Below are 19,735 nucleotides of genomic sequence, written 5' to 3' on the forward strand. Positions count from 1 at the left end.
TTAGAAAATAAGATTTGGGGAAGGGAATCTAGATCCATCCTATTCTGATTAGAGAAAGAATTAAGACATGAATGTAAATCAGATCCTATCCAATTATAAAGCTAAATAGGAAGAAGAACTCAAAGAAGCCAGTCATCCCTCTCTCTCTAAACCGTCCCTACCTGTTCTTCTTTATCCCTTAAAGAGAAAGAAACCTAGAACTCTTGGTTTGTAGGAAAGAAGTTCTCCATGTATTTTTCATGATTTTTTGTGCACACTTTCATGTATCTTTTGCAAATGAACGCATCCTTCATGACCACGTGGGCGCACCCCCACCTTGGATATTAAATAAATAATAAAAGTCAAAAGGCCTTGTCAACGAACGGTTCTATGGTGTAGTGGTTAGCACTCTGGACTTTGAATCCAGCGACCTGGGTTCGACTCCCGGTAGGACCTTTTTTTTATTCTTTATCATTTCTCTCATTTAACCTCCTCGCTTCCACCCCCCCCCCCCCCCGGGTCGCCCTTTTTTTTATTTTTCATTTCTTTCAGTTAACCCCAACCCAACTATTTATCTTCCCTAGAAAACATTATTATTATTTCCTCAGAAAAAGGAAAAAGCCAAAAAAAGAAAAAGAAAAAAAGGATCTCTCAAAGGGAAAAGTCAGTATGAAAAAATACAATCCCAATGCTTTTTCATCATTGAACCCCTAAAATTTTACAACTCACAGTCGTTGATGAAAAGCTCTCACAAAAAGAGTTTACATCATTTCGATCAACTATGGAAAAACCAACAATTTTGTGGTTGCCCATTTTCTCATTCTCTCTAAGACTCTTAACAAATAGAGAGCCAGGTAACATCAAGCTGCTATAAAGGAACAGGGGAGAAGCACCTCTTTATCGCAACAGGGGAGAAGCACCTCCTTACTTTTTTTTTTTTTCACTCCCGGTGCTTTTGCTGAATTTTCTCCTCTCTACTGTATGCTCGGAAAAGATCAAGGCCTAGAAAGAGGTTGAGCAAATTCATAGCTGCCATGCCGAACAAGGCCAATGGGAACTCCACACCCTTTCCAAACTTCGGTGCATCTTTGATGAGCTTATAAGTGATTATGAGATGGCACCCAAGCCTAGCCAAGAAGAAGGTGAGCCAATTGAGTGTCCATTCGGCCCTCACGATGATGCTTCTCCCATCTCTCAATCCGGCCATCCTACGCACTTTTCTCACATGTAGAAAGATGGAATGCAGCTGCAACAAACTCTATTTTAAATTTGTTCAAAACCCAAGAAGGTTGAAGTCTTCTTGATTATGAAGACAGAGAGGGTGCTTTGTTCTTCACCCAAATATATAAACTTGAGGCATTTTCCAACTAAATTCAAAACAGAGAGGCATTGAAGATGAATAACTCAAATTGGGTACCTCGCACACCAGAGTGAGGACCAGGTAGTTGATGGTGACATTCCGGTAAAGAGCAAGTGTGAAGCAAACCAGAAGAATCAAATGGTGAACTAGAATGGAAGGGAACCATCCACTATATAAATGGTGCAGAAGCATGTCCAGTTGATCATATGCGAAGTAGCCACATGAGAAGCACAATGCGGTATATGCCCCTATCCATGTTCCACCAAACAACTGCTCATGCTCAAACATTGCACTGAGACCCACCTTCATCCACTGGATGACCAGAACAGCCATAACTGTCATTCCATGCACAAAAATTCAAGTTGTTATGTTATCAGAATGAATAAACAAATGTGATGGCAAATACATTGATTCCACGCATTTTGTTTTAATGAATAAGGAGATTTTCTTTCTGGTTTATTTTATGATTCTGTTGATCAGTAAACAGATACAAAAGTGTATTGATTTTGGTTTTGCTAACATGATCAGAAAACATTCTACCAAATAAAAGACAGAACAGAAGATAAAATAAACATTTCGCTTTGCCATCTAGAGCTTACTCAAGAAAGTTATGTGAATTTTGATTAGGCAAATTAAAATAGTTGTTTGCATAAATATGACAACCAATTGAGAGAAGAACATTAGCAAACATCGATTGCAACAAAGAGTTTGATCTGTTCCGGCAGTTAAAAGTTCCTTCATGAACAAACCTGCAAGTTTTAAAGGAAATGGCTTATTGAAGAGAAGCCACACTCCGACACAATCACACTATTATGGGCATGAACAGACACCAAACTACCATCGATATTAGAAAAGATCTTATGAACAAGTCACATCTCTCTGATGCCTCAAACTTGCATAAACAAGTGAGGGAGGTTTTGCATACCTAAGACCTACAATGATCATAAGTTAAATACAAGTCTCTCCAAACAAGACTGACTAACCACAACATCGTCATCATCATCATCATTTTAGTCTTTTCCCAATTAATTGGGGTCGACTACATGAATCTTGGTTCTCCATTTTGCTCTATTAAAGGCCATATCCTTAGTGAAGCCATAAATCTTCATTATATTTTCGAACTACTTTCAACCACGCACTTTTGAGCCTACCTCTTGGCCTTTTCAATCCTTCCACTTGAACTAACTCGCATCTCCTAACAGGCGTTGTACTTGGTTTGCGCCACACATGACCAACCCACATAAATCTACTCTCTATCATTTTATCGCCTATTGGTGCCATGCTTAAATTCTCTCGAATAGATTCATTTCGAATTCTATCAATTTTTGTCTTGCCACTCATCTATCTCAACATGCTCATCTCTACTACACTCAATCTATGGGTATATTGTTTTTTGTCTGCCCAACATTTCGTACCATAGAGCAAAGCTGGTCTCACCGCTGTCCTATAGAACTTGCCTTTCAGCCTCATTGGTATACGGTGATCACATAAAATTCTAGTTGCACCTCTCTACTTCGCCCACCAAGCTCTAATTCTGTGTGCGACATCTTCTTTGATCTCACAATTTTTTTGGATTATCGATCCAAGATATCGAAAGTGTAGTCTTTTTTATACTTCCTGGCCGTCAATCTTGATTACTTCCTCGTCTCTACTCTTATTATTACTAAACTTGCATTTTATATACTCTGTCTTAGTCCGACTAATTTTAAAACCTTTAGATTCTAGAGCATCCCTTCGAAGTTCTAGCTTTTGTTGACGTCGCTTCGGGTCTCATCTGCGAACAACATGCACCACGGTACCGCATCTTGTAGGTGTCTAATTAAGTTGTCCATAACTAAGACAAAGAGGTACATGCTCAATGCTGACCTTGATGTAGACCTATTGTGACTAAAAACTCACTCGTCTCTCCACTAATTGTTCGTACACTAGTTAGCACTCCATTGTACACATCTCTCACCAAGTCAATGTAGTGTCTAGAGACGCTTTTCTTTTCCAACACCCATCAAATCAAATCACAAGTTACTCTATCATAAACTTTTTCTAGATCAATAAAGACCATGTGGAGGTCTTTTCCCTTCGCCCTAAACTTCTCAATTAGTTGCCTAAGTAGGAAAATAGCCTCAGTTGTTGACCTTCCCGGCATAAAACCAAATTGATTTTGAGATACACTTGTTTCATGCCTCAATCGTTGCTCAATGACTCTCTCTCAGAGCTTTACAGTATGGCTCATACGCTTGACCCATCGATAGTTTGCACAATTCTGCATGTCTCTGTTGTTCATGTAAAGGTACCACAATACTTTTCTTCCATTCGTCTAGCATTTTCTTTGTTTTCAACACTTTGTTGAACAGTTTGTCAGCCAGTCAATGCCAACTTTCCCCATGCACTTCCAAACCTCTATCGGGATATCATCAGGTCCTAAAGCCTTTCCTCTCTCCATCCTTTTCAAAGCTTCTTTCACTTTCGACATCCTAATCCTACAAATGTATCTATGACCTCTGTCGTCACTTATACCAGTAGTCCCTTATACCACTATATATTCCCATTGATTTCATCATTTAATAATTTTTTAAAATAGACTCTCAACCTTTCGTTGACACCCTTTGATCCTCACTCTTAATGTATTTAATATGGTTTAGATCCCTACACTTTTTCTCTCTTATTTTTGCTAATTTGAAAATATCTTTTTCACCTTCTCTTGTTCCCAGTTTATTGTATAGATAATCATATGCCTTAAGTTTAGCTTTACTTACTATTTGTTTAGCATTTTCTTAGCATTTTTATATTCTTCTAAGTTTTTATCGTTTCTATTACATTGCCAAGTTTTATAACATGATCGTTTTTTGCTAATGACCTTTTGAACCTTATCATTCCACCACCAAGTTTCTTTATTGAAGTTTCTTTTCCCTCTAGATTCTCCTAAAACTTCTTTTGCCACTTTCTTGATACATTCAGCCATTTCATTCCACATTACATTGACATCATGTTCAGAATTTCAGTTTTCTTCTTCAACTAATTTATCCCTAAATAAGTCTATTTTCTTATTTTTTTAAATTCCACCACCTAGTTCTTGGATGTCCATTACTTTTACCCCTTCTCCTCCATGCCTTTATGCAGACATCCATGACCACGAGCCTATGTTGGGTGATTAACCACAACATAATCCTCTTAAATGAAAGATAATAAATACCAATTCAGAATGCTTGGTCTGCTCATGAAACAACCATACAAAAGCAATTGGGATGGAACTACTCTTAGTTTAGTGAATTCAGCCAATGGACATGAATGGAAATCACAAAGTAATTGAAGCCAAACAATAAGACTGCTTACGAACAGATAGCATGTGTTCGAATTCTAGTTTGGAACTGTTAACCTAAAAGTTGTTTCTCCTTTTCCAAGATACCTATGGGGATCCAAGAAATGTAAACCAAGACTTAGTGAACTTGATGAGACAAATTGAAGCTCACAATAAGACATAAAATCAAAGGCTATTAGGAGCACATTAAAGATGAATAAACCCATTATTGGGTCGTGTCGGGATAGCTAGAAGAACAGGCTTCCACGAAGAAACTGCGGACAACAAGAAAAATGCGTATTGAAGAACTAAACCACCCATCTACATATTTCAATGTTCAACTCAAGAAGTTCTAGTCAATTTATACAGCTTGATTCATTTCCAATTTGGATTTATTTGACTCATACATTACAAACATTAATTTTTCGATGTATGAAGTTTGAAGATATGGACATTTTGGGTATTTTCTAATAGAAATGGGCAACATTAGAATATCTTTAAGTTCAGAAAAAGAGCTGTTGGGTTCATTGCACATATATAAATATATAAACGTTGAAATGCTTACTCGTTCAAGGGCTCAAACATATCAGTCACACAAATATGAGTTCACCAATGTGTCACACATGTGAACTGCAGACACATGTGGTGCTACAAAGCATGAGAGAAAAGTTTGGATCCGGACAGCACAAGCAACTCTCAAATTTAACATTGGTGGGTGGTTATCTCGCCCATTAAAGAGAGTAAAAGAGGACTTCAAATTCTATTTACACAATATAGTTCCAGTTGAGGTGACAAACCGTATTTTTAAATATATGTTGTACCCATTCATGTGAAACTCCATGCATTGCATATTCAACTTACAAGTATGACAAAAAGAGTATGATGGAATTTGAAGTGAGCACTCTTACATATACACTACAGACTGACTATCAGCTTTATCTAAACCTCTCATTGCTTACCATATTACCCTTAAACCCTTATGTCTTAGAAAACCTTTCTAGTTTGTCCTTTGTCCTCTGTTTTTTACTAGTTCCTCAGAAAATTAGCATTTGAAGTGGAAAGTATTTCCAAGGAAAATACCATTCTTATAAAATATTTTTTTTATTTCAATTTATTAGTGGATATATTAGAGCCAATACTTTGGTATTTTTGCTACATTTTGAATGTGCAAATTCTGTAATACAATTGTCCAATGGGGCTTTGTTGTATACCGAAGTATTAGGGGTTTTCTTAAAACCAATGCACCCAAGGGACAACCATTGCCGTAAAGAAAGTGAAAACCATGCCTAAAAATTTCAAATGAATATAGTAATTATTGGACATATTGGCTGATTTCATTCTTTGCACAATCTATTACCAATAGTCAATAGGAATACCTGGTTTTCAATGGCTAGCAATCGAGAGATCAACCATGATTATATTAAAATTGATTGCTTTGATGTAACTAATTATAAAAAGTAGCAATGCAAAGCTCTATTCCTGTTGGAATCTTCGGAATTGGTGTACACAGGGTCCACCACATATCTTGCTGTTACCAAGGAGTCTAACAAAGAGGAGGTGAACAAGAATGCAATGTGGAATATGATGAATACATGTATCTTGAAAATATTATCGATGCACCACCTATATATAGTCTGATATCTTCTCCAGCAAGCCTACTGTAAAGCACTTACAAAAGTTTGTTAAGAAAAGAATACGAAACTGAGGATGCTGGAAGCAAGAAAGTTTTAGTTAGTTGCTTTTTTGTTTATCTTGATCGTTGACACAATGATTCTAGAGAAAATTTATGAAATACTTATTAGGAATGGGCTCAAGGCTAGGTGGTTAGGGTAGTGAGTCGCCATAACATGACGTCTTGAGTTCCATTCGTATCATGATTAGGGGCCCTATCCCCACTCAACTACCCAAAAAAAAAACAACAAATTATTGCGAGTCAAATTATTAACAATAATTACTTTACCAATAGCTAAGAAAAAAAAAAATGATAATCTAACAAAATATAAAAGTTATTCAATACTAATAGTAATTAATTAATTAACATAATAATGATTTTATTGAACTATTTTCTTTTTGATAATAGTTATTTTAATAATTATTAATGACCTTGACTTTTAATTTTAACAAGTAATCCATGAATATGCTCAAGAATGAGCTTGTAGCTGGTCATTCTAAAACCAACAAATGATTGCATAAAAATTTCTTACTTCCTGCATCCTCTATTACAAATACTTACAATGAATCCCGTAAGTTCTTTACAGTCAGTTGCCTAGTGTTTGATATCAGCATCCTCCCACTTTGCCTATTGTTTTCCTCTTCTTTTTTGTACACATCGGTGATGGTCTACAAGTGGAGGATAATCAATACACCAATTTAAAATATTTGAACATGAACAAATTCTGGTATATACCACATTTCAAAATTAATTCCATCAAAATGATCAAGTTTAAGAAAATATCGGTTTACTTATTAATTGATAGCCACTAAGGATCAACAAGTCCTTTCAAATTATTACTACGATCACTTTGGAAGTTGTCATCCTTTCTTAGGTGCAACATGTGATTAGAAAAACTGACAACATTGCCTTCAGGACTCAACAAAGCCTAATTAAACAATTGCGCAGATCATGTGTGACCCATGTTTGAACTTCACAAATTTAAACCTTATGTATGAGTCCTCACACATGAAAGCATTTCCATATGCAAACCAAACCCAATCTCTCTCTCTGTACTTGTGAAATCTAAACTAACCGATCTTCTATTACAATACCATACATTTCCAAATTCTAAAATTATGTACTTTGTAAATCAAATACTTGAAATATATCACAGAAATAATTCCAAACTTCAAACATTACAACATTGACTAGATTGTTTTAGGATACTAACAAATAATATCAAATTCTCTCTACTTATTTGAAATAATTCCAGTAAGTAGGATACCTCCTATCTCTTCCCATAAGATGATCTCTGGTGATGAGATCATAAACATATAAGACATTCTCATCTAGACAACCTAAGTTCTTATCCCAATCAAGTAAAACCAAGCTCCATCTGAAACAGTAATTCAAGTCATCTCGAAAGGGATTGAGACATTGAAACCACTGGCATGACAAGGATGCTATATCTGCAGGATGTGTGCAAGCACATGGGTAAGCCATTCAATTAAGTTTGACAGAATTATGACAGGATAAATGCAGTTTGTAGTCACAAATGGAACTCCAAGAACCTGTTTCAGACCATATGATCATATACACATATTTATAAAGCTATTTGAGACTGGAATCAATAAATTCAGGAACTTCATGTATAACTCATAAATAACAACAAGAGGAACGCATTCTTCATTACTATCGAATGGAAAATCTAGCCTAAAAAGTAGGTATAGCTATGTGTGCACACTGTCACCATGTAGAGAAAATGTCTCTTTCTGGTCATAAACATTCCTCTTAGCACTATGCCTTTCCATGGTCCCATCAGCCATCGCCTTGATTTTATATCTTCATCACCATTTTCATGCCTTTTGGTTTTAGGCAATGTAGAGCAAAAAATTCAATTTTTCCTTAATTGTTGGTGCATATTTCTTCCCTCGAGTTGCTCTCTGCATGCAAGCTTAAGAACAACATGTCAAATACTCTAGATCTACTATTCAGGCCAATTCTCTAGTATTAGGGTAAGATAGATTTTTCACCTACCTCTTACGCTTCTCCGTAGCTCACTCAACAAATTGCACAAGCAATGGCACCCCAGATATATGCGGAATTAACTCCTTAGGCTCTCAGTGAAACACAGAGAGGTTGGCACTGCTAATTTTCATGTGGTAAGAAATTATTCTAATGTTTTTTGGGACTATTCTACGCAACATGTTTTCAAACTGATATCATAATGTTTGGCTCCTCTTCTACCCAGTTCATCGACTCTTGTACCTATTCCAACCTACTTTTCATCTAACTCTTTGTATTTTATTCTCTTTTGTATGTTTCTCTCTTTTGTGACCTGCTTGCATTATTTCTATAGGTCCATCAGAGGAAAATGGGGGTTGAACAACAAGACGACCCACCACATCATGAAACAGTTGCAAATCCTGCATAATCATCTCCCCCATTTCAGTACATAGATCAAGCCAATGATTTGTCCCCTGCTCCTCTTAACCACCTATGAGACCACACCCCAACTTTCATTGCTTATATAAACCTCTTTGATGCAGACTGTTTCCCGGATGCATGTCTTTTCACTCCGATGTCTGTTTGGGGTGATCCATTTGGTTGGACCGCTAGCGACAACAATCTATCAAGGAGCACCCAAGATTCTTTGTGATTGTTTCATATCATAGTTGTTAGAGGCGGGAGTGGGATCGGTTTAGGATTCACCGAACCGCCCTATAGTGGAAGCTCCCTGGTGTTAGGATCGGCATCCATACAATAAACAACACAAGGAACGAGATCCTTATATTTATGGGAGCAAGATCTGATGTAAATGGGTTTGATGTTTTGACTAGCAAGAATCTAAGCTGCAATATACAAAAAAATGAGGTTCTAAGTAGAGTTAGTACAAGTTCTCTTGGTTAAAGAATCGAGGTTTATGTATGTCATATAACGGGGTTCCTCCTGTTCTAATATGGAATCAAGGTCCTCAGCTGATTGGCCCTGAGGTCCGCAAGTGCCATTTACCGGGGATCCCTTATCAGGTGCCCCCTGTCCTTAACAATGGATTTATTTATTTTTGCGTGAATAACAATGGATTAATTATGTAGCTCTATAGGTCGGTCTTTCTGATGACCAATACATCTTCAACCCATGACACAAGTTTGCATGCACCATTCCCTCTGAGCCCTCGGCAACCCAGAATCCTACCACTCAAGAGTCATCTTCTTTGAATGCAGTCTCCTCTGCTTCCATTGTTTCTCAAAGGCTGGCTCTCCAAAGGGGTAAGAGGACAAGATGAACTACTCTCTCTCTCTCTCTCTCTCTCTCTCTCTCTCTTTGACTTATGTAAAAGAAACTTTTTAAAGCTTGGAATGAAAGCATACAGTCTCATCTCACATCTGTAATCAGATTTACGACTCTAAACAATAGGACATCATAAATATAAGATTTTAAATGAAGTATATGTTCTCATAACTAAGAGGGATGGCTTACACAATCGAACTTAATAAAACAATGGGTCACTCTAAACTATGTCTAGTTCAAATTAAGAATCTAAAATAATGGAACTTTGTGCTATGCGAAACGGGACTGGATTTTAACATCATCGAACTTGTGATTCCTAATTACTGGGAACTTCAGACAATGGCAATCTCTAACCTGGGATTATTCGTTTATGAAAGTAGAACCTCTAAACATGGAACCCAATATTTTCATATACCAAAACCTTGGACCATGGTTGATGGGAGTTGGGTTCTATTTCGAAATGGAATTGGATTCCACTGACGGATGGAACATGGTCCCTTTTTTGGGAGCGAGATCCCAAAATCGAAAAAAGGGTCCCCACAAGATCCCTTGTAGGAAACGTAGGATCGCGGTTCTGGAGCGGGATCGTAACCCTACCCACAAGGTTCCCTTAACTATGTTTCATACCCAAATGCGAACATGCATGATGTTGTTGAAAGAGGTACTTACCAGGTCCCCCTGGTCTCCATGCCTTAGGAGGCCACTGAAGGACTAAGTGGAAGCAATGTTAAGTCACAGAACTGGTGTTCTAAACCTTCCCATAATGAATTTGTTTTTTGCATTTAAAAGAAATACGTTCTTATTTAACACTAGAAAGAAGGAGTCTATTCTTAGGGTGGTGACAGACATCGAGGGGGAGTTTTCTGTGAAATTGATGCATCAGATGCATACATGAAGTCCTGAACCAAACCTTGTGGTGAGCAAGTGCGGTATGTTCCCATCCAAAACATAGTGCCTCTCATGGCTGGTTTTCCAGGTGATCATATTGAATAACAGAGGAGTTATGGTTATTCCTAATGTTTTGGCGATGCACAAACAGGGACCTAAATTGGTGAACTATCTATTCTTACATTGCTTGGCAACAAGCTCCATATGGGCCTCTGTACTAGATTTGTTTGGGCTTGTATTAGGTAAGTTCAGTCTCAGTTTAAGCATAACACTGCAGTGGTTTACTCTACCATTCCTAAAGTGCAGCGGTAGGTGTTTCAATGATCACAAGACAGAAGAGTAAAGAACAACAGAACAAATTAAAGCCATGATGGCAGCATGGGTGAAGAAGGAAGTAGAATTTTGGTGATACACAATGAACAGTTTTAAGATTAAATGGCTGGAAATTGTGAAAGGGAAGGGAGATGGGAAGTCTAGTAGGCAGCTGCTGCCCCCTTCTGGGTCAGTTAAATTTTGAGGAGAGCTCAAAAGGAAAAATATGTGAAATGGCAGTCTTGGAGGAATAGCGAGAGACGATCAAGGTAGAGCACTACTTACTCTGTGCCGCTGCAACTCATATAAGCAGAGGCTTGGGCTTTTATTGGTCTCAGAAACTTAGCTCCAGAATGGAGTAGAGTCATAACTGAAGGCCATTCTGTCTCTGTTATCGCCTGGACCAGCAGAACGGCTAAACGCCCTCTGTGACTAATAAAACTATACGAAAAAATTTCTCCTTTCTCAAGTAATACAGGAATAGCAGACTCCATAGCCAAATCAGGACTATCAAAGTCCTCTATTTTCAATGACCAATTATGTACTGGAAATACATAGCATACACAGCGAGAGATGAGAATCTGCTCTCCATGGCCTTTGTCAGATGAGAATTTTGTGCAGTCATCATTTCATTGCTTATGATTTTGAAGTTTTGTGGAGAGATTAATGTACAATTGTAAGAAGTTTTAAATGAGAGAAAACTAGGTAGAATTCAAAAAAGGAATGGAAAAGTGATGAGGGCATACCTGATGCAGAGGTAACAGAAGAGTGAAGCAAGGAAACTGAAGTGTTGACAAAGAGGGGTTCCTTGGAAACACTGAAACCAACTACCCAGTTGGCCATTTGGTAGAGAGAGAAACCCAACAACACATTGAGCAGCTCCTTCCTTCCATTGAAAACAATCTCAAAAACCAGAGACACCGCCCACAAGAAAAGAGTTGCCACAAAGAACACACCACAGTTCTGGTTCTCCTTCCCCATCTCTCTACAAATCTCTCAATTCTCACTCATGCAGCAGAACCCATCTCTCTCTCTCCCTTCTCTTTCTCTCTCTTGACTGTGCCTAGAGAGAGGACTTTCTCTCTCTTGGGGAGAATGAAGGGCATGCTTTTGCGAGCTGGGAGCAAAGTCGTCTGCTTTAGGATAGCTTCGCGCCATACCCAAGGCGTGGGAGGACCTACATGACACGTGTCTAGCCATGATCATGCCAGCATTCCCAGTATCGTTGTGCATTTAAATTTGGAAAAGTGTTTCATGCGGGCTGTGGCTGGAATTCTACAATATGCGGTTCCAGAAAGTATCCGTCTTGGATGAATGCAAATGGGCTGTCCTCCTAAAAAAAACAACTAGGTCCAAATGTTTTTTTAATATAATATTATTTTTATTATATTTATTTTTATTTTTTTCATTCATAGTCTCGATTATATATTCTCTGTCAAATTATATTTAAAAAATATATTTATTGCCAAACCTGCATTGCTACAATATGCGGGATGGCCGCAAAGAAACCGTTTCTTGGGGAAATATTTTCGCAACTTGTCCTACGGAAAAAAGAAATTGCGCTGGACCACCCGAACACGCACACCCAAAACGCGGCCACAGGTTATAGAAAATTGTTTCATGCATACTGGACCGTATTTCTATATTATACAGTCCCAAAGTATAAAACATCAATTTTAAAGATAGATGAAAATATGTAGTCTATCTAAAAACAATTGAAAATAACTTATCAAATATTTTTAATAGAATTGTTATTTTTAATTTTTAAAATTTATTAATTTATTAATATTTTTTATGTCTATGTTAAAAATTACATGTCCTTAAAAATTTAAATCCAAAAGACCATCTCAAAAATATATTTTTAACGAGGTGACTCATGTCTATAAGGACGGATAGAAACCGTGTCGGTCATACCTGATGCCGTGGTAAGCAAGGAAAGAGTAGGTGTTGACAAAGGGAGATCCGAAACGCTAAATCCAACTACCCATTGGCCTTTTGGTAGAGAGACAAACCCAACAACACATTGAGTAGCTCCTTCCTCGCATTGAAAATTATCTCAAAAATCAGACGAGAGTTGCTATAAAAAACACACCACCGTTCTCCTTCCCATCTTTCTACAAAACAAAACACATAAATGAAGTTAGAAAATTAGTGGAAAAAAATAAATTTTAAAAAATTTATTTATATCCAAAGGTATTTTTGTTTTTTTTTTTTAAAATAAGAAAATATAAAAAATAATTATTCACAACACTTTCCAATCTTTGCCAAAATGATAAAAAACATTAAAATATAAATTTTTGTTTGTATTTATTAGAGAAAATTACAAAAAAACCCTCAAGACCACAAACTTACCCCAACCTAACTTTTTCTCTCATTTTTTTCTCTAAAATAAACTTTCTATACAAATACATCTTCAAGGGAAAAAATTTATTTTTTAAACAGAAATGCCCTCCTCATACACAAAAATCATTTTGGACAGATTTGATATTAACTTTTGGACCCAGTAGCACATTACCGGAGCGCACCATCATATTGGCAGAGCGCACAAGTGTCGGACCGCCATTTGCAACTGCAAGACCACAACTGTCGGACCGCCATTTGCAACTGCAAGACCGCAACTGTCGGACCGCCATTTGCAACTGCAAGACCGCAACTGTCGGACCACCATTTGCAACTGCACGACCGCAACTGTCAGACCGCCTTTTTCAATTGCTGCAGTAGGTGCTGGAGCCCCTATTTCTGTGGGATAGAGGAGAGTGGCGTGCGTAAGGTAAAACTGAGGGAGGGTAGTTTAGGCATTTTTTTATTTTTTATGTGATTAGGGAGTTTTTACATAAAAAGTATATTTTGAGGAAAAAAAATGAGAGAAAAAGTTAGGTTGGAAGTAAGTTGTATATAAAGTGTAGTTTTGGAGTTTTTTTTATAATTTTCCTTATTTTTTATTATAACTTGCTCGATAACAAAAACCAATCAAAACCGGAATCGCCCAATGCCCAATTCTGATCTAACCACATTGTTTTGAGTTGAACCGACCGAGTCTGAGAATTCTAGGGAGACTACATGAGGTAAGAACTAGGTTGGATTTCTACAAAGAGAATAAGATGGTGGAGAAGAACATGTTGGGTTTTTAAAGAGAGAATGTGAGAAGAATGAATAAGAGTTAAGTTTTTATGGAGAATGTGAGAAAGAGAAGAGCTTAAAAATTAGGTTTCTAGACAGATAGACAATGGGAAGGAAGAAGCCCTGAAAAAAAAAAGAAAAAAAGATGAGAAAAAATGAAGCCTTAATATTTTGTTTTTAAAAGGGGGACAAAATAGTTGATTTATGCTCCTACATAAAGAAGGGGAGCCAAAGTAAAAAATAAACGGCCAATAAGTCTTATATCCTATATATTGCAAATAAAATCTAGTGAGGCTTTTTTATTTAAAGTCATTTTTTTGTTTTTACGAAATTACCCTTGCTTTCGACCTTCAACTTATAAAGTTTTAACTTATCTATAAATGATTGTTTTAGTGTTATGCATATAGTTAACTCAGACCTTAAGGGGTCGTTTGGATATCTGGAAATATATTGTATGTAAAATATATTATTGACGTAATCAGTGGTTTAAACAACGGATCGGTGCCCCAGATCGGGCACTCCAAAAACCCATCCAGATCGGTTTATCGACGATCCGGATCGGAAATCATCTGACTTGGTTCGATTAAGCTTTAAAAAAATTCAAAAAAATTATTAAAATTCATTATAAATATTGTCTTTTAGAAATCCAATAAGAAACGATGGTACTACATTGTTAACTTTCATTTTTTCATCAATTTGTGAATATTGAGATGTTCTTTTCTTGTATAAACTTATGTTAATCATTAAATTTACATCACACAAAAGAAAAATCATAGAATTATCAGTGATAAAATATATCAATCATACATAGACTAAAATAAATAGTAGACTAAATCGATGAAAAAATGGTCATTAAAATCTCGAATTGACAGAAAACCCTAATTCGCTAAAAAACCCAAATTATTATAACCTAATTATAATCCATAAATGTTACCACCTAACTAACTATAATAATATACTGAAATTAAAATTGTTGGTTAACATTTTATGATTATTTTATTATACAAACAATAACAAATCTAAAATATTTTATAATATCATCTAATTTAAAATGTATTATTGACAGTTGTAAGAAAAATAGTACATTACATGATTTATAATACAAAAGTTAATAAATAAAATAAAATTTTGGTTATCAATACAAAAATTATTTGAATGTGTACAAATTTTCGAAATAGCACTTCAATTTTCAAAATTTTAATTTTTTCGATTCTAGAATAAATTTAGTACAAAAGATTGTTAATAGAAAGATAGAATTTCAAATGGAATTTTTTTTTTTTAACAACAATATTTTCGAAATAACACTTCAATTTTTTAAAATTTTAATTTTTTAGATTCTAGAATAAATTTAGTAAGAAAGATTGATAATAGAAAGATAGAATTTCAAATGGAATAAATTTTTTTTTAACAACATTATTTTTTGCTTATTTTTTATTTTTCTTACAACAAAAATAAAATAATGTAACAAAAATAAAATAATGTAGCGCGCTCGAGCTAGGGTTCGAACCTGAGGCGTCCTTCAACAAAAAAGAAGCAATAACCATAAAGCCACACTGTGGCAAGTGTAATAGCTTTACATATTAATAATAATTATTCAATGTCTATTTTAATTTAATACACCTTGTGGGAATTATCCCACATCCAAGAATGAGTATGACAGTGTGTGATATAAATAATTTCGTTATGCTTTGTTACATGCACACGTGAAAACACGGGGCTGCGATGCTGTGGTGTTGAAGGCCTGCCACGTGTAATTAAGTTTTGAGGCTTGCTTTGTGTGATTGAGAACCGGTAAAAATTGATGTTTTGAGGCTTGCCATGTGTGATTGAGAACCGGAGAGAACCGATAAAAAGTGATGTCATGTGACCGGTTAGCTATGTCATGTAACCGGTTCTCCCCGATTTGTGACGTCTATAGGCGGTTTATAGTTCAGAACAACCGGTTCTGATCTAGAACCGGGCGGTTCCCGGTTTAGAACCGGATAGTTCCCAGTTTTGCGAAGTAATCGGTACGTGGTTACTGATTCCTGTGCCGACTCGGGCGAGTCTATTGCCACTCGCCGATTTTTAAACCACTAGACGTAATACATCACTGTGTAATACATTATCTGACATAATATACTAGACGTAATACATCACTGTGTAATACATTACCTGGCATAATACATCACTGTGGAATACATTACCTGCAAATGGATTGTTTAGATGCAACCTGAGAAATACATTGCTATTGTTTGGCTATGTCTGGAAGAAATATAGGAAATACATTACCAACATTTTACTAGCACGTGCCTATAAACTATCATTTCTTTCTTTTTTGTCACAAAATTCTAATGAAATGTGAAATTCAAGTCATCATCACACCATTCCAAAAAGATTTTTTAATAATAACATCATCACCATTCTAGAGAGAGAGAGAGAGAGAGAGAGAGAGCGAGAGAGAGAAATCAATATAAGCAACGTGTATCATAGTTTGTTTAATTTTAGCTGCATCATGTATCATACTCTGAAAATTTTAGCAGTATGTAGCTCACCTTGATTATAAAAATAATGCACCAAAATTCATATAAGAGAGTGCCAAAATAATTCACTGTTGTTCATATCAGATATAACCTAAACTCTAAAGAAATTTCCTAATTTGTAGAGAGAGAGAGAGAGAGAGAGAGAGAGAGAGAGAGAACCCATATCATGATTCAGAAAAAGAGCTCGAAAAACTCAAGAAAGAGATTCCTAATGATGAATCATACAAAAATCTGAAACGAAATTCCGCATAGAGATACCCACACACAAAAAACAATTATTATATAGCCCAAACCCAAAACAAAAAACGATTGACCTTATGAAATAAATATTGGTAACTACTGTGTGATAACTCCATGATCAATATTTCTGAAACCTTTCATAATTATTGATTTTATGTAAACTAAAATAACAAGAACGAGCCAAATCAACCTATAACTTTGGTGATTTTATGGAAACTAGAGTAACAAAGAACAAATCAAATCAACCTAATCTTACCTGCTCAAATCAACCCCTTTGGCCAGTAAAATGATTACTGTTGCATGAATCTTTTAGCTGCCAAACCCTATTTTTATTTGGCATTAGAAAAAATGAAAGGGCTAACATTTTTAGGGCAGATTTATGTCATAAAAAAATAGGTAAAATCCTAATTTTTTAACACACATAGAGAGAGAGAGAGAGAGAGAGAGAGAGAGAGAGAGATTGCTCTTACTTGAACACAGTAAGAGAGACAGATGCTGACTTCTAATAGGGTGAGAGAGGTTGCTCAAAGAGAGAGAAATACAACACTTTTGCTCAAGGTTGCTCCAAGTTTGTTACTTCGAGAGAGAGAGAGGTAGCAAATTTGCTCGCAGAGGTTATCCACACGGCTTGCTTATAGATAGAGCACAGAGAAGTGAGGCTCAAAGAGGTAGAAAAATAGGTAAAACCCAAAGTTTTTAACAAAGAGAGAGAGAGAGAGAGAGAGAGAGAGAGAGAGAGAGAGAGAGAGAGAGAGAGAGAGAGAGAGAAATTGCTCTTACTTGGACGCGGTAAAAGAGACAGATGCTGACTTCGAATAGGGTGAGAGAGGTTGCGCCAAGAGAGAAAAATGCAGCAGTTTTGCTCAAGGTTGCTCCAAGTTTGTTGCTCCGAGAGAGAGAGATATATATATATATATAGCAAATTTGCTCGCAGAGGTTAACCACACGACTTACTTGCAGAGAGAGCACAGAGAAACTCTCTCTCTCTCTCTCTCTCACACACACACACACACACACACATACACACACACACACACACTCATTTCTTTCGCATGTCATGGCACTTATGGATATGTTTTCCTATATTCTATTGGATTTTGCTATTGTTTGCCCGTATTCTATTGGATTTTGTTATTGTTTGCCAAATAATTTGACAATTTTTCACATAAGCCTAATAATTTATTAAATAGTAGTATATGAACTAACCACCAAATAACAGTAAAAGAGCTAACCACCACGAAATTACTTGGCTACGTCAAAACAATAAGCCATCCAATAACTTGCACACAGCTTAGTGACCTACATTCACCAGTCATGCATTCACATTCCAACTTCTAAAAAAAATCTTATTCAATAATAACTTGTAATAGCTTGAGTCAAACATACAACCACACATTCACAATTTATGCATCTATATACAACCATATACAAAACCAATCCATTCAATAATAACATATAACAGCTTGAACACAACTTAGTGATATAGATTCACCACTCATGCATCCATATTCCAATCTCAAAAAAAAATCTCATTCAACAATAACCTGTAATAGCTTGAGCAAAACATGCAAACACACATTCACAATTCATGCATCCATATGCAACAAATAAGAAACCAGCCCGTTATTGTTATAGGTTTAACACAACTTAGTGACATACATTCCCACTTATGCATTGGTGCTTCTCTCGTATTATTCCCAACATTAAAAAAAAAAAGGAGACAATAATTAGAACTATAATGAAATCAAATATTGGATGCCTAGGAAGATAGTCTTGAAATGCCGAGAAGCTTTTACGAAGCCATCAACACCTATTTCTTTCCCCTTCAACATGGCTTTAATCTGAACCATCCACTGGTTTAGTGCCAAATATCTTCTCCAATTCGTTGAAGTATACAGGCAAATACTTGCCTTTATACTTTTTTGTAAAACTAAACTACTGTAAATAGAATACATGTATGTATTGAATTTGTGTGAACATCGCATTGAAACTTTTAAATCCACAAAGAAATAGACAACAATGTGTTTCAACTCATCGTTGTACACTGAGCCCATATGGCTGGTTTGGCAGTCACCATTCGACTAGCCTCATCCCAGCCAAAACCTGGTTGTCACATAAGTTGTTTTACTTCCATGTAATTGGAAACAAACCGCTTGAACTTACCCTTCATCCATACCAAGTCATAAAAGTTCTCATAATTGCTTATCATGTATTCTATCATCCGGTTCCATGCACCTTTCTTGAGCTCCCCCCTTTCTTGACCTCTTTGAAAAAGAGATTGATGAATTGGGCTTCCTCTATAGGGTTCCACTGGCTCATATTGTTATGGTAATCTTTGGTAGTTATAATAAAACCCTCGATCATTTCTATAGTAGGTCAACTAGTGTTAAGCTGATGCATGTCAACCAACAATACACTCCTCAATAAGAAGAACCTTATACAACCAATAAGAAACATCTATGATATACCCTGATCATAGTTGAGATACTTTCAATGATTGACAAAATCACCTTACCAAACAACAATAATTTGTAATAGCTTGAGCAAAACATACAACCACACATTCACAATTCATGCATCTATATACAACCATATATAAAACCAACCCATTCAACAATATATTGTAATAACTTAAACATACAAAATTGAAAATGCAATAGGGTGAGCATAGCTTTATGATATACATTCACTAGTCATGCATCCATATACAACCAGTAAGAAACCAGCCCATTTAATAATAACCTGTAATAGCTTAAACATACAAATTTGAAAATGCAATAGAATGAACACAACTTAGTGAAATACATTCACCACTCATGTACCTTATATACCACCAGTAAGAAACCAACCATTCAACAATAAGCTATAATAGATTAAACACAACTTAGTGAAATGCATTCACCACTTATGTATCTGTATCCCAACATTTAAAAAAACATATTATTCAACACTAACCTATAATACTGAGATAGCATAATTGGAATGGTTCCAAAGTTGTCTAATATGTTCTCATCTTAAATCTTAAAAAAAAAAAAAAAAAACAACAATTACCACTATAATAAAAGCAAAGATTT

At 35.9% G+C, this 19,735-nt stretch overlaps 1 protein-coding gene and 1 non-coding gene across 3 annotated transcripts; one reads left to right on the plus strand and one right to left on the minus strand.

The window, feature by feature from the left end:
* Window positions 1-363: 363 nt before the first annotated feature.
* TRNAQ-UUG (transfer RNA glutamine (anticodon UUG)) lies at window positions 364-435 on the plus strand. Its single transcript has one exon. It is a non-coding gene; the product is annotated as a tRNA-Gln (tRNA).
* Window positions 436-649: 214 nt separating this feature from the next.
* Window positions 650-11,942, minus strand: LOC18436731 (TRAM, LAG1 and CLN8 (TLC) lipid-sensing domain containing protein). 2 transcript variants are annotated; one of them, XM_020668763.2, is made up of 3 exons: window positions 11,526-11,942; window positions 1,397-1,674; window positions 650-1,237 (listed from the first exon to the last, which is right to left on the minus strand). In XM_020668763.2, the coding sequence occupies exons 1-3, from the start codon at window positions 11,758-11,760 to the stop codon at window positions 920-922; spliced, it is 831 nt and encodes a 276-aa protein (XP_020524422.1). In that variant the 5' UTR covers window positions 11,761-11,942; the 3' UTR covers window positions 650-919. The 2 variants fall into 2 exon arrangements, with proteins under 2 accessions (XP_020524422.1, XP_006847016.1); XM_006846953.4 differs by having other exon boundaries at window positions 650-1,225; window positions 11,526-11,910.
* Between the last annotated feature and the right edge of the window lie 7,793 nt (window positions 11,943-19,735).

Source organism: Amborella trichopoda, chromosome 11, assembly GCF_054954075.1.
Source record: "Amborella trichopoda isolate Santa Cruz 75 chromosome 11, AtrichopodaSantaCruz75HAP2 v2.0, whole genome shotgun sequence".
NCBI classification, from domain to species: Eukaryota; Viridiplantae; Streptophyta; class Magnoliopsida; order Amborellales; family Amborellaceae; genus Amborella; species Amborella trichopoda.

What these genes read in the sequence shown, in the direction of transcription:
- LOC18436731 (XM_020668763.2), bottom strand. Translation starts at nt 11,760, where the DNA reads ATGGGGAAGGAGAACCAGAACTGTGGTGTGTTCTTTGTGGCAACTCTT. An exon ending in TTCTGTTACCTCTGCATCAG is followed by an intron (nt 1,675 to 11,525) that starts GTATGCCCTCAT and finishes ATGGAATGACAG; the next exon opens with TTATGGCTGTTCTGGTCATC. An exon ending in TCCTCACTCTGGTGTGCGAG is followed by an intron (nt 1,238 to 1,396) that starts GTACCCAATTTG and finishes AATTTAAAATAG; the next exon opens with AGTTTGTTGCAGCTGCATTC.